The 16,170-nt window shown below is 33.9% G+C and overlaps 1 protein-coding gene across 12 annotated transcripts in view; it reads left to right on the top strand.

The window, feature by feature from the left end:
* The window catches only part of IKZF2 (IKAROS family zinc finger 2), a 155,722-nt gene that overhangs the window by 106,193 nt on the left and 33,359 nt on the right, over positions 1 to 16,170 (top strand). For all 12 annotated transcript variants that reach the window (XM_047720979.1, XM_047720986.1, XM_047720980.1 and 9 more), the window contains one exon: positions 1,707 to 1,874. In XM_047720979.1, coding sequence (XP_047576935.1) covers positions 1,707 to 1,874 — 168 coding nt within the window. The remainder of the gene's footprint in view (positions 1 to 1,706; positions 1,875 to 16,170) is intronic.

Raw genomic sequence — 16,170 nt, 5'->3', positions numbered from 1 at the left:
CTTTGATTACTTTGTGAGACTTCATATAAGAGATTTTTCGGTAAAGTATTTCTCTTTTAAGCTGTATTTAGTGTTGATTTAATTTGTCAATTTCATCAAATGAATCAAACAAATGAAATAAGATAAAATTTAAGGTGACTTTAAAATAATTTTTTTCATGATACACTAGTACAAGGCCTTTTTGTAAATGTAATTCAGATCTCCAGATTTTGTTAGAAAAACTTTTACCCTTCCTACATGAACACATAGATTACAATTTTTTGGTATGTATCTCATAAAGTTCCAAAATGAGAAAATAGTACAGAATTTGAGATACACCTGATGTATCCATTTTTTAATTTCTTTAGGTTTTATAACAAATCTATATGATAGAATATGCAGTGGCAACTGCAAGAAAATGGCCAATTTATCTTCTTTATGACTCCTAGCTTCCTTTAATAGAAGGAATCATTGAGTTTGCATTAATTAAAGGCCCCCCAAAATAAGGAGGTTTCATTATTCACTATTTTCAAATGTTTCAGTTAAAGATATAAAACATGAGAATTCAGTATAAATTTTTAAGTATTAAAATTACAATCTTCATCTGACCTCAAGTACAGAAATAGTCCAGTTTTTTTAAATTTTTTAAAATTTTATTAAAAATTTTTAATTTTTTTAAAATTTTATGTCCGTTCTAAACTTTGAACTTACTATTTTGTACTGTGTATATATTAATTTATTACTTAGTTCATGAATATCTTTAGAGATCAGCAAACTTAAAATAATAGTATTTTCTTCGTGGTTTGACCCTAAATGCTAATTTTACTGCTTCCCCAACTATATGTTTTTATGTTCAGTGACCTTCGTGACAGCCAGTTGATGACAATAGACTAAACTGATAATTCTGGCTTAACAGTTTTATAGCAGTATCCAGTAATAGGAGGAAAGAGGGAAAATGTTTCTCTGAAATTATTTTCAAAACAAAAAGAAAACAGGGAATATCTGGATGAATAATTTTCTTTGGACTTTTCCTGTTTATGTCAGGAAATTTTGCCAAAGCTTTCACTGTTAGTGACTAGGAGAATGGAGAGACCTGGGCCTGGGCTAATTTTGGGAGATTTCGTGATAATGAACATCGTAACCTGGCCCCCAGGGACAAAATCAAAGGCTAAATCAGAGAGTTAGACTAAAGATTCAAAATTCAACTCAAATTCAAAGTTTCTGTAATATTAAAAGAGATATAGCATGGTTCAATAGAGCAAGATTTTGTAGTCCAATGGAGCAAGATTCCTATCAGTTTGAGTACTTATTAGCTCCGTAAATATAATCAGATACTTTGATACTTGAACTTCAAGTTCTTCATTTGCAAATTGAAATTATAGATGCCTAATTAGTAATATCATTTTAAAGATTTTAAATATTCTATGTAAAGCAACCAGTAAAGTCAGTGAAGTGATGGCACTTAGTTGTTCAAACAGTGGTCAATGCGATTACTGACTCTTTTGAGCCAGTAACAGGAATCCGGTAAAATTGTATGAGAAGGGAAAACCGCGCTTGACCTAAAGTTTAAGGCTTCAGTATTAACAAATTTTAGGAAGAAAAAGGTTCAGAAGTCTGAGGAGGGAGAAAACTCTCAGCAGAGAGCTGCCGCCAGTTAGTAGCGTACAGCCAATCAGTCCCTTACACATAACCCACTCGATCGTTCCCACTTCTGTTCCTTTCGGCAGGTGAACGTCCCTTCCACTGTAACCAGTGTGGAGCCTCTTTTACTCAGAAGGGCAACCTTTTGAGACACATAAAGTTACACTCTGGAGAGAAGCCGTTCAAATGTCCTTTTTGTAGCTATGCCTGTAGAAGAAGGGACGCCCTCACAGGACACCTCAGGACCCACTCTGGTAAGTGTCACTGACTCTTTGAGAAGAAAGCTAAAATATAAGAATTCAGGAAAATGTTATAGAGTAATACAGAATAACTTACAGCTTTGGTCCATAGCTAGGAATGAGCTCAACAATATTTTTATTTGTGTACATTGAATAACTGATAAATCTTGCAAGATGCATATGGCCCTTCCTTTTTTTAGACTTACAGACTTGGCAGAAAGTAGCACCATCAACTGAAGAATCTTTTATTTCAAGCTATTGAAGTAAGGAAACAACTGTTCTATAGATTCTGTATGATTTTTAATTTTATAATTATTAATTCAATAATTATGGTTAATCCTGGCTAATGGAAAATCGAGTAAAATACCATAATTACATGCTGATATTACCACAGAGGAGATGAAGGCTGTGGTACTTTTCAACTGATAGAGTGTCCAGCCTGGGACCTCAGTGGGAAAACAAACATTGCTATTTTTAAGCTTGAAAATATTATGCTTATTAGAAAATTGGCTGTTAGAGTATTTTATATTTTCTTTAAACATGCCTTGTTTCTTTAACTCTCAAAATGTAGTCATTGGATTTTCTCTGAAACTTTTCTTTGCTTCATAAATCATCATTAAAAAAATCTAGAGTAAGTGTGATATTTTTAAAATGCTAGGATATAGTACATAAAAGACAAAGAATGATTAGAAATCTGAATGAATCTCATTTAGCTTTTAGCATGAATTGCCATAACTAAGAAGTTAAAGGTGGAAAATTAATATAGAATACTCTCAAGCCAGTTTTATATCCTCCTTCTGTCCATAATGACATATTAAATTTTAATTTTAATATGAAGATTTGATGGAAGTGATATTTTCATCTACATTGACAAATTGTATTAGAGAGTGCTATGGATTGTGAGGTAATGCTTGTATTATCTTTTTTTACATTTTCCGTATTAATCCTTAAGGCTTTACTTGGTTTTTAATGTGAATGTGAAATGTGTAAAACTATTTTAGGCATTAACTTGTAAATTTGGAGCAGTTATAGAAAAATAAAATGAATGCAAACATAAAAACAACATATTTTAAGTATATATATACTTTCCTCCTTGATTCAAAGTAATTCCCTTATTTCCAACTATGACATTTTATATTTTATTTTTAACTTATGCTATGAACATTACATATTTATTATAAAAATGATTGTGTTGAAGGATATTTTTAAGACATGACTGTTAATTCCTTCACCTAGCCATGTACTCTGGCTTATTAAAGCGTTATTGAATTGACCACAGATGGTGTAAAACATCAATTTTCATGAACATTATCTATTACATGAAGTTGAGGAGAAAATATAACTTTAAACATCTATTTCATTTTTTGCAAAATTGTGTTGCTTTTAATATCATGATATAATGTACTCTTGCTACTTTACCTGGGATTGCTATATTGCCCTTAGGAGGTTAATGCCTTCAAAGCTCAACCTCTGGAAGGCTTTCAATACCTCAATTTTTGTTGTCTTGATTTCCTTTTTGTTCTTTTAACACATCCATCCCTGTGGGTGGTGTCTAAGAAGACACCTTGGTTTTTGTTTCTTCTGAACTCTGGGCAGTTGCAATCAGCATCTGTTTTGCAAATTAGTCATGAGTCATCTAGAGGTTCCTGGTTGGCGGCTAATGAGGTGAGGAATGAGAAAGATGTTACTCCAAACGCAGGCCACTCCCATTGGCTTTCACCAGGCCAGACACTTGACAACAAATGGTCCTGTGTAATTATGAAGTTTGTGTGTATAAAGTGAAGCTGTTTCTGTGAAATTGCATATTTCATAAATAAATCACTGCTACTTTGAGGTTCAAAAAAAAATAAAGACATGGACCCTCTAACTGCACTCATGCTATTATTTTGCAATTTGGTATACAAAGTCATGATTATGTAGATATGTAAATAGATAGTATACTCAAACTGGCTAATTAGAGAGAGTTTAACAGAGCAGTGAGAGAGAGGAAGGTGTCATCCACCTGCTGCATCAACAGGTGATATGAATTCAGTTGCATTTCTAACTGTAATCTAAAATATTTGCCATTGCCAATGCTTTTTGTAATAGATACAACATAAAATATAGCTGCTAAATTCCGTGCCCTCTAATTGTTCAGAAAGCCCAAATTGGTTATTACAGCCTTCTTCTGCTACCAATTCCATCTTTCCCTTATTCTTACCCTTGTTTTTAGCACCTGGGCTGAACAGGATTCTTTATCTGATGAGTGACCCAAACATTAATTTCTACAAATTCTGAGGACTTGACTATCCTGTTTTCTTTGCATTACTGCAATTTTTCAGGATTATTGGGAACATTTTTTAAAAGAGATACCTGAATTCCAAACATAACAACCCAGAATCATCTTAGTAGTCTAGAAAAGTTATCAACCAATAGCCCACTTCTCTCCCTCTTAGTTTAGCAGCTTGAGATGCCTCAAATAGTCAGGGGGTAGTCCAATATGACAGTTCCAGACCTCTGATCCCTGGTGGAAAGACTCTTCCCTTGGGTATGTAGTACATACATCAGAACAGCATACAAACCATGCCTCCTTCATGGTGAAACTTGCAAAGTGCACCCATTTTCATTTATCATAGAGGACCTAATTCAACATGTCTAGACCACCAAATCCATAACATTACACTAATACTGTGCTTCTCCGAACTTTCTGTGGCAGTTATCTCCTGTCCTCTGGCATATATCTTACGGAGGCATCTCAGGTATTTACTACTTCTGCTCACCATGTCCAGTCAGTACCGTGAATGTAACGTTCCAACTTGATGTTCTGTGGGCTGTCAAGATGAACTAGACTTCTTTGGACTGTATTATAACAGAAGAGTTGACCTAGCCTTAAGCTAAGATAATAAAAGTATGTTCTCCCTGCAATGTGAAGGCAAAGTGCTTCAGATTATCTGTTGATAAGGAATTATTTTCCAAAGAAATTGTTAAGTCAGTATCTCCATACCTGGTATCAGGGGCTATGTTATATGTTAATATGTGCCAGCAATGGTATTACAGCAGAACTGCATCTGTAGTTGGCATTTTGATGTGATTAAAACTGCATGCATCCACAGAACCATCTAGCTTGCATTAACCTCATCAACAGTATAAATGGGTATGTAGTAGGAATCCCCATGCCAACATCTTTCAGTTTTAGTTTACTATCTTTAAGTCTAGGGCTGTGATCTCCATTCTGGTAGCAACTAGCCTCCTGTAGCTAGTGCTACGTGTTGAAATGATATTTTCTTATTAAATGAAATCTATTAAAATTAATTCCACCTTTTTAAAATGTGGCCACTAGAAAATGTAGAATCATGTGTCTGATTCATACTTGCATTGGACAAGCACAGCTCTTGGCTTTCCATGATAGCTGTAGGTCAGGGAACCAACATAAGGATTCTATCCATTACTAAGTTTATTTATTCCCAAAATACTGTAAGATGGACTTGGGTAAAGCCTACATATATACCTTGACCTCCATATACCCCCACTTTGAACTGGCCAACTACAATGGCATTTTGGGTTCCAGAGATTAATGTCAATTTAGAGCTAATCTAATAGACTAATAATCTGCGGTAGGATTTGGTATTTCCATTTCCTACCATAGAGCCTCTGCCACTCTGAGATCATATATACAGTTAAATCAAGGAGGCCAGATCTGTTTGCAACATCTATCATTGTTCTCTCCAGCCTAGAGAAGACAATTACCATAAAGCTTTTCAAGCATGTGGCTTCTTAAAATGACCAGTGTAATTCTTTGGTGAAGGGAGTTTCCCGCAGGCCCTTCTAGAAGTATGTAAGTGGCAGGCTGAACCGGATGATTCATAATAGATCCTTTCCATTATTCTTATTTATTTGAGCTTTTGTTGTTCTTCCTCTTTGCTATGCCAGGAAACCCTGGCATTTCAACTTTTGACTAATAAGCCATCATTGAATCAAGGATTCAATTAGTCAGTCACTCCCACTTGTTCAAGGCAATATATTAAATCCCAAATCCAGGTGAATGCATATATATTGATAAAAATTTGGCCCAATCTAGTATTTTGTTTCATCTTCTTGTTGTAAAACACTTAAAATCTATTCATTCCCTTACGTGCTAACTGGATTCCTGGTACAACTGGCCGTTTTGTGATTCTTTCAGTGTATAGGGCTGTCACCTCTTGGATCAGCCCTTGATTTTGGTTATATTAGAATCTAACTTATTATGAGCCTAGGGGCAATGAGAGTTAATAGGAATGAGTCCTGAAAAGAATTGCCATTTTCTGATTGGGTTCTTGCCTCAGCTGAAACAATCGAAAGTCTTCTTACTTTATGGGAATGCTGATTTATGGAACATTAGTTTCCTTAGATGGAAAAGTGGGGAATGACGACTGTGTCTTCCAGCAAGGGCGGTTTGGAAGTGTTTGCAGGTTCAACATTCTGCGCCTTGGTATTTGATCAGATAGTACCATTCCATGTTTCACTAATCCATTGCCATGACCAGGTTGTATTGGTACTGCCCATTTTATTTAGTGTGGCAACTCTATAACCCTTCAAATCAGATTCTGGAGTTGGTTTTCAGCCTTATTTGCCCTGAGGCTTAGGTAAATAAGGACTCTTTTAAAGCTGACAGAGGACTTTGACATTCCAACTTCTGCTCCGACATGAAGTGAGCATTCAAGACCTTCAAACTGTCCTTCCTCTCTTATGTAATCCTTAGGGTCATCAGAGTTAGCCATATCACACTACAGTCTTCACTCTACACACCACCACTGTCACTTCAGCAAGGCTACATGCTACCAGCAGTGATAATTTGGGTAATCATATTGCCAGCAAATACCTAGAATTAGTAGTATTCCATTAACTCCCCAGTAAAAAAGCCATCTTGTTCTCTTCATATTGAGCAACTCAGTGCCAGAATGCCATTTTGACTCTCTGAAGCCTTGGGCCACTCCTGCTACCAGTAACTATCAACCAAGGCCCTGACAGGAGCAATGAGACACTCAATGGGAAAAATTTGGAGACATTCATGGTAATATTTACAAGAGAATAGTGAGGCATAAAGGAAACCAACGAAGGATGGTTGAAGCATTACGAGGCTAGCAATAGCAAGAAACCATTAGCAACCCTATGCCTGGAGGGGATCAAGAGATCACTAGCATTAGAAGAGGTAGGAGATGGGTCTTAAACACTGAGCTTTGATGAGGAATGTGCCCCTGCTAACCTGTGACTGAAGAATAAACACCTTGACCTCAGTCTTTCCACTCTCTAGTCTCTTGCTGATTCCTCACATGCACTAAGGCTAGCAAGAAGCCAGAGGACAGAAGAGCCTACTGATAAAGCCAACAGAAATTAGCTTTCTGCAGGAGCAAGGAAGGGTACAAATGGCTATAAAGGTGACACAGAATATGCCACAGATAGACTAAAATTTAGGAACTAGTGCTTAAAATTACTAGTATAGTACCCTATATTATATTATATTATATTAATAATATTAATTATATTAATATTATATTAATTAATAATTAATATATAATTAATATATAATTAATAATTATATTAATATTATATTAATATAATATTAATTAATAATATAATTATATTATATTAAGACTAATGTAATGATTTTAGTATTAATTTGTTTTTATGGATATTATCAGTACAAAGTATTTTGCTTCCTCCTTCCTCTCCCCCACTTTGGGTAAAGACCATCCATTGTTTTAGTTTGTTATTGTGCTATATAGTATTAATATTGCATCTTTGCTTCCTATATTTTAGATTTGAAATTTTTTCTCTACTAGGTTGGTAACAAAGAGCTTGGCATTTATGTACACTTATGTGTTAAATGAAAAAAAAATTAGAAAAATACATTCAATAAATGCTAATCCTTCCTCCCCCACCACCCCCACCCCCACCCCACCCCGTGTATGATCCCGTATAAGCTGAAATTTCCTATTTGGAACTCTACTTGCATATTTTAGAGGACACCAGGTAGTGTCTTGGTTTTGATTGTATAGTCCCAATAGTTAGATTATTTACAGATAATATCTGGCATTTCTAGAACCCTCCTTAGACACAAGGCACTGCAGCAAGCACTTCCCAAGGATTATTTCTTTAATTAAAGCCCTTTTATCTGACATGAGCAAAGCTAGGTATTTTATTAATTAACAGCAATAAGTCTAGCAACATGAGAAATTCTTTTGACAAAAGTTCTTATGTTTACATTTTTCAAACGTAAAAATATAGTGCATCATCTCTAATTCCATTTTCAGTGTCTTAAGAACTTAGACCCTTGTGACGCAATCAGACTTCTATTAAATTTTTAAGATTTTGCACTAATTTTTATGACTATCTTTGTCCACCTCTAATTCTTTAGCATTTTTTAAAATCAACTCACCTTTATTGAATCTTTCCAAAGTTAGTTTAGACAAAATTGTTTTTAGAAACAATTTTCTTTTTGTACTTATTTCCTTGAAATATGGATATTTAAATAATTTACCTAATTATAATAGGTGGTACAGCTGGGATAAATAGGCTTGGCTAGAATTATAACTGACTCTTAGTGACTCTGTAATTCAACCACTCAGAAGTGTTTATGTGTGACATGAAAAGAGGGGCCTACAAGCTCCAGGAATTCAGTGTTTGGGGAAGAGGCCATCAGTCGAGAAAACTTTTTGCTGTTACTATATTTATTATAGGTGAAAAGACAGAGGCTCAGAGAGGTTGCACTTGCAGAGCCTAGATTCACACCAAGACAGTCAAACTCCAAAACCTGTATGTTATGGGATAAATGATACAGCCCCATATGTTTATTCTATAAAACTTGGTTAAATTAACTCAAAATGATAAAGAAAAAAGTACTATTTAGAAGAAGTCAAAACAGTTTGGAATGGGCTCAGTGCAAATTAGTTATATTACTTTGTCAAGTCACTTAATTTGATCTTTAAGTCTCCCCATACCCCCAGTATTATATGATGCTAAATACAATGTATTATCTTTTTTCCCTGGACTTGGCTACTGATTGTTCACTACAACCAAATCTTAAAGAGTAAAAGAATAGTCCCCACACCCCACTTTTTTTGTCTTATAATTAGCTGTGCTTTGTTTTAACTTTAAAATAGATTTTCAAAAAATGGAATAGGTCTTAAGCTTTTCAGATGACCTTCACAGTACCACTACTACTTCCCTACAACTGTGTGCTAACCATATTTAAGAGACAGCCTTGATAAGGACAGTTTCTGATTTTGTACTTTTAGCTTCAGAGATGCAGAAGTTTACTTAAAACACATTCCCATTTAAAAGTACTTTTTACAAAGCCCCTTCTGTCGTGCTGAACACCAAAAAAGTATAAAACAATGTTGAATTTTCCCTCCCTCACCTTTGCTAATTAGTACCTCAATAATACTTTTTACACTGGCATAGAAAATGGGTTTAAGTTTATGAAACCCTGGTTACTTGATTTGATTGCGTGCTTTAAATTTTTATTACAGCCATTGATAATTTTTTTTAAATTGGAAGTATGTCCAGTTTTACAATAACCAATCAGAACCCCTTAAAGAATAATTATACTTCCGTAGTATTTAGCAGTATTTGCCATGGAAATGTTTGTTTTCTTACAATAATTTTTGAATAGTTTAATTTTATTATTTGTGGAAACATATCGGATTAATATGATAGTCTTTTCTCGGTAGCAGATAATTTTTGTCAGTAACTCCCATATTTTATTCCCTACTTCTTGAAATAATAACAGAAGAAATCATAACATTTCTTACTTTGGTTGTAGTCGTGATGTATCCTATTTCTGAAATAGTGTCCATTCACAAAGAAAGAAAAAAGTGAAATGATAGAATCTCAGTTTTGTTTGTATGGCTATCTTCAGTGTTTATTTTATTGCAATATGTTGGCTAAATTTAAACATATCTAGCAATTGCAACCCTCCTTCTACTTTTGCTTTTTGTAACACTCAAAACAAAATGACTGGCTGAGAAAGGGGGGAAAAACATCTTTTTACATGTGAAATTCAAATGACAATCTAAGAGGGAGTGGGAAGGAATGTGAAGGAGAGAGAAATAAAGAATTGGAATGTATCATCAACAATGTATCAGCTGAAGATCACAGTCAAAGTTTTTGGTCCAGTGAGGAAATAATCTATACTCTTGTATACATTATGTAAGGATACAAGAAAATAAAAGGTACTGGTTTATATTTAAAACTTCACCAATTAGGGGCGCCTGGGTGGCTCAGTGGGTTAAAGCCTCTGCCTTCAGCTCAGGTCGTGATCCCAGGGTCCTGGGATCAAGCCCCGCATCGGGCTCTCTGCCTGCTTGTGATCTCTGTCTGTCAAATAAATAAATAAAATCTTAAAAAAAAAAAAACCCACCAATTAATCTTAAGATTTACCACACAAATTATCTGATTTGCTATATATAAATTTATAACATATGACGTTTAAAACGTGAGTTTTTAATGATGAATCAGTGAATCAGTATTCCTTCTACAAAAATGATTTTTATTAGTTTTGTCTTTTAGATTTTTAGTTTAACAAGTAATTATAGTCCTTTCATTCTTAGAAATTTGATTAGTGTGCTTCATACGTTATATATTGCTCCTTTTAATTGTCTTTATTATACCCAATACACTGGGGAAATAGTGTTTCAATTAAGTCTTGGACCCCTATTAATCAAAATAATACTTAGCATACTTGTTATTTTTTTTAATCTAAGAGGAACTAGAATTGCATATTTTTTCCTAATTAGCATTTCAAGTATATGTCTCACATACTATGATGCTGTGACCAAATTAAATATTTAAAACAGAATAGAAGATTATTTTTAATATATGGAAATTTATATAGTATATATGCATTATAAATGGTTATGTGTAAATTGCAAGGAGGAAAAGGTAAGAATATCTCTCTCATAGTCTCAAATATTTTTATGCCATATCTAAAATTCAGATAGCCATGGAATTGTCCTGGATCCAGATTATTATAAAAATTACTTATTGCTTAAAACTGGAATCTTTTAAAAAATATGAAAATGAAAAATGCTAATGTCTTAAAGAAATTGTCTCTTGTATTCTAAAAAAAAGTATTTCTTAACACTCATATTTTCACAGATGCTTGCTTATTGTAACACTGAAATATTGTTTAAGTATTTAAATATCTTTGAGTAAGCAGGTAAGTGTAGGAACTTATTTTTTTAAAAGATTTATTTATAGGGGGGGCAAAGCGAGAGATAGAGAGAGAATCCTCAAGCAGACTCCCCACTGAGACAAAGCCCAATGCAAGACTTGATCCCAGGACCCTGGGATCATGACCCGCCAAAATCCTGAGGCAGCCACTTAACCTACTAAACCACCCAAGGGCCCGCAAATTGCTTTTTTGTTTTGTTCTTCTCATTTTTAAAAAATAATTCCTTTGGGTTTTCAATAAGACTTACCTATAATAGTCTAAGGAAAACCTTAGCTTTCAGTTAAACCAGTACTTATTGTCTAATTCTTTATTGGGATATATCATCTAAAAATAAATGCTTTGTAAAATTAGTTTATGTGATATATTTGTATCATACAATCTGTACATATATCTGTATATATGCAGGTATATCACATAACCCTGGAGTTAGAGCTGTTTGAGGAAACTTCTAGTGTCATGAAGTCTTCATCTTTTTATGTAGGGTCAAGAAGCCTATGTTATTCTGAACAAATACCTAGCTTATTTCCAAACACCTTAGGAATGTTGATTTTTACAATATTACTTTGTAACCTATTCAGTGTTTGACAATTTTTAGCCTAAGAAGTTTGTGCTTTATGTCTAATTGTCAGTTTAAAACTATTTTGTCCTATAAAAAACAACTGGACCAGATGTACCATATAAATATCTACTGTAAAAACAATAGCTTCTCCCTTGCTATACATTTTTTTAATTCTACAATACAAGGACTGCCTTTTTATTTTTAAAGATCTTATAATCCCAGTTTTTTCCCATAAAAATAGCTCAGAAGTATTGAATACTTGTATTAGTTCCCAGTATTGATTTTTTTAAAAACATTATCAGTTAAATACTGTCCTGCCACAAACTCATTTACACGTTTCTATTATTTTTAACACTAGTTTATGTTTTATTCAGTTATGCTTTTAACTGTTACCAGAAACTATAAAATATTATGACTTTGCCTGTTTTTGAATATATTTGAACATTCGCCTTTAGTAGACTATTCAATCAACTAACAGGCATTTTTAAAGTTTAAACTACATCCTCTCAGAGAAACCGACAAGAAGAGATCACTCCTCATCTTCAGATTCTTAATCAAAAGTCGTATCTGGCTTAGAGTGAGACAGAGCTAACCTTTGACCGTATTATTAAAGAAACAACTTAATGTCAAATGCTCTAGTTTTCAGTCTTCTCACATGGGACAGTCTGTTAATTCATCATAAGAATGAAATGCTTTCAAATATACTGTCATGTCTTGCTACAGGATTCACTACCACAGCCACATCATTTCCTTTTATTGCTGACTGGTCAGGAATTCCACAAACTAGAAGGGATTCTAAAGTACATATAGCCTTTGTAATTGCTCTCCATCTTATTTCATTAAATAATCTTTTCCTCTTGTGTTTCCTTTTGCCTTCTACTCTTTGTCTTTTTCATAGGTTTTTTCCCCCAATCCTTAAATGTTTGCTTCAGTATTGCTTCATTTTTTGAGGTGACTACCAGAAAAAAGTATGTAAATAAGTACCTTTAGCTTGTATTACATACAAAATTATTTGAATAACATGGAACAGCTACAGGCTATAGACTTTTTCATATTAACAACTTGTGAAATGAGTAAAGAATAAAAAATGTCTGAAAATTAGGTACTTGCCTAAAATATTATCATTATTAGTTATTTTTGTATTGACATTATTTTGAAACAACATCATCATGACTTTTCTCTCAGATTTGTCAGAGACCCATTTTAAAAATACTAATCCATGGCCCAGGATAATGATGGATATATTGGATTAAATTATGCTGGTTTAGAAATTGAATCTATTGTAGCTCATGCATAATAGTGATGATGCATTAAGTGTAGTATAATTTGTCCTGCAGACTTCCCATGAGAAGGAACTGTTTTCACCTGATTGTAGACCTGGCATCTGGCCCACTTTCTGGGTGATCTCCCAAGTGTGAACTTTCCCCACCCCCCCACCCCTCTTTTCCTTCCTGGAGGTGCTCCATAGAGGTGGATTACACTGATAATACACAAGCAGTGTCAGTTGCGCACATGATTTGCATAACTGTGCTGTGCTGATTTCACCCAAATCCTGATAATGATGCCCATGGTGCCTCTCTATATGCTTTGCAGTAAACACTGGAGAGAGGGGATGGGATTAGTATTTTTATTCTTGACTCTTCAAACACACCCTAATGGCCCTGCCCATTGAAATATGATCAAGAGGGAAAAACCACTTTCAGTCAAGCTAGCTGGTAAGACGATCCATGTGATTTCTATCCAGTAAGTAGAACACCTTTCTTTTCCAGACCAATAATCATTATATACTCTACGTTATCTGTCCCTCAGAAATTAATTTTTTTAAATACCATACACGATCTCATCTTTTTTCAAATATCAGTCGTCATGCTTCTTTAAATTTCAAATACATTTCTAGAAGGATTTATTAAAGAGCAGTCTTTCTTCATATAATACATACTCATGTGATATAGTACTTTGGTGCCTTCTTAGGTTGGTTTACTGCTGGAACCTTTCCTTCTTGTCTTTTTCTATTTTCAGGAATTCTTAAGAAATAAGCTAAACATAAACAATGAATTTTGGAATACTGAAAAAAATAAAATTTAAAAAAAAAAGAAATAAGCAAGAATTTTGGACCTATTTCTCATTCTTCTCAGTTTTCTACAAACATCATCCTCATTACAAGTTGACTAGCTCAGTTTTGTACCGTGCATCGATGTTGGTATGGATAGTCTGAATTCGTGGCCGTTTCACATTTTCTCTTCCATGTCCCTGAGTCTGTGGGACTGGCACTCTTGAATTCATGGCAGAAGTGGAAGGGCAGCATGCTAGAATCATTACTCAGTGTCCAAAAGGGCACATCACACTGTGTTTTTGTTTTGTTTTGGTTTGGTTTTTTGTGAGCTAACCTCCACCCTCTCCTTTTATTTTTCCTACTTGATCCGTGTATGTGAGTCAAAAAAACCTGTTCATCCACAGCCTGTACCGTCTTGCCAAATCTTGTAAGAAAACTCCCAAATGGTTTAAAAAAAAAAAAAAAACAACCCTTACAAATGAGGTATACAAAAACCAATATCAGTCATTATAATCATATAATACTTATTTAGAATATAATTAAATTTTTATTTAGGATACTATAAATCATTTATTAGAGTAGTAATCCCTTTAGTTTATACAGAAACGTGATGATAATAAGTATATAGATAAGAATGAAAGATCCTACATTCAGTATCTCAAAGAAGAAATCTTATTCTGTTTTACATCTGTATCCCTTATACTGTATCAAATGAATAAATGAAACTGGGTGCTTTCAGTTGCACATTCTTGCATTAACTAGAAAGTTAGTTTAAGATTTGTAGAGGTCAGTGGTGGCTATATCTATTTCCTAATAAATGATAAATGTCAGTCCATTACAAAAATTAAAGTAAATGGCTAATATTTAATGGGCTCTTATCTTGTGACAAGCACTATTTTAAGAGCCTTATTTTACAGCTAAGGAAAGTCGAATTTAAAGAGGGTGAGCATAGCATAATGTATAGAGAAATTGAATCATTATGTTGTACACTTAAAACGAATTTTAACATTGTGTGTCAACTGTAATCAAAAAAATTTTTAAAACAAATAAGAGATGCTATCTAACATCCCTACATTCTTTAGTTTTAAATATATATATATGGTTCTTCTTATAAAGCTTTACCTTATTGAGGTTATTATATTTTTAACCTAATGTCTTTATTCATATTTTGCCCACAATGTATACTATTTGGATTAGTTTTTAAACATATCACAGACATACACACATCCATACACCAAAATGCTCAGTATAATAAAACTAAAGTATCATACTGAAATAAATGAAGATTTCCATAAAGCTTGAGTACATACAGAAATTTAGAATAAAATAAATCCAAGCATGTATAAATTATCTTTGTGAGAGTACTTTATAAAAAATTATGCTCTGATGTAATAAACATCTTATCATTAAGACCACATATGCATATTTTATTCAACTTTTACTCAGGAAAAGCTGGGAAATAAGCTCTGCTTTGCCTGACCCCAGAGTCTATGATGTCAGCTACCATACTCCTGCTTTCCAGTCTATTCTCAATATAGCAGCCAGAATTCTCTGTAGAAACCCCATTTAAATCATGTGATTTCTCTGCTTAAAATCTTTTAATGGCCTTCCATTGCTCTTCTAATAAACTCAAACTGCCTATCATGGCCAGGGGAAATACTTCCCACCTCTCCTGTCTGTCTGATCATATACCACTCTACCCCTCACTCTGTATTTTTTGCTACCCTTGGTTCCTTTATTCCTTTCTACTCTTGGGATTTTGCACTGATGATCCTAGAAGTCTCTTCCTTCAGCTCTTTCCCAGTTCTTGGCATGGATGCCTCATTATCCTTCAGACATTTGCTTTAAATAGCTTCTTCTTAGAGTGGACTTCCATAAGCACTCTACCTAGAACATCCCCCTGCTCATTCTTGATCTTGTTCTATCTTTAAGTCTTGTAAAGATTAAATCAGAATCTGCATTTATTATCTTGGATTTTTTGTTCACGCACATGTTGCCTGTCTCTCCCCACTGTCATCTGAATGTAAGCTCTGTGAGGTCATGGACATCCTCTGTCTTATTTATTAATGTATCCCTAGCTCTTTGAATAGTGCTTGGTACATAATAGATAATGAAAAATTTTTGCCAATTAATGGAAAAAATAATCTGAAAATATACATAAATTGAAAGACAAAAAAATGTTTTTATTTCATTCTTGAACAGCCACAGTTTTTTACTAATGGGAGTGTTTACCTTGTTGGACACTACACAACTTCCCATATCTTGGAATCAGATTGGGTACCTCCACTAGGATCCAAATATTTTTATAGAAAAAGTATATTTTCACAGAGTACTCACTTTGTGTTGCAGCAACTCCTGAAACCTAGCTTCATAAAGATGGGACAATCATTGAAAAGACCGTAGTGTGATATGTTGAAACTGTGAGCAGGTAGTGTGTTTGGTGTCTGAGGGATGTTGAGTATTATTATTTCCCTTAAAAATTTAAAATATCCTGTGCTTATCTTGCTTT

This window comes from Lutra lutra, chromosome 3 (genome assembly GCF_902655055.1).
Source record: "Lutra lutra chromosome 3, mLutLut1.2, whole genome shotgun sequence".
In the NCBI taxonomy this organism is placed as follows: Eukaryota; Metazoa; Chordata; class Mammalia; order Carnivora; family Mustelidae; genus Lutra; species Lutra lutra.
This window is presented reverse-complemented; position numbering and strand designations above follow the sequence as displayed.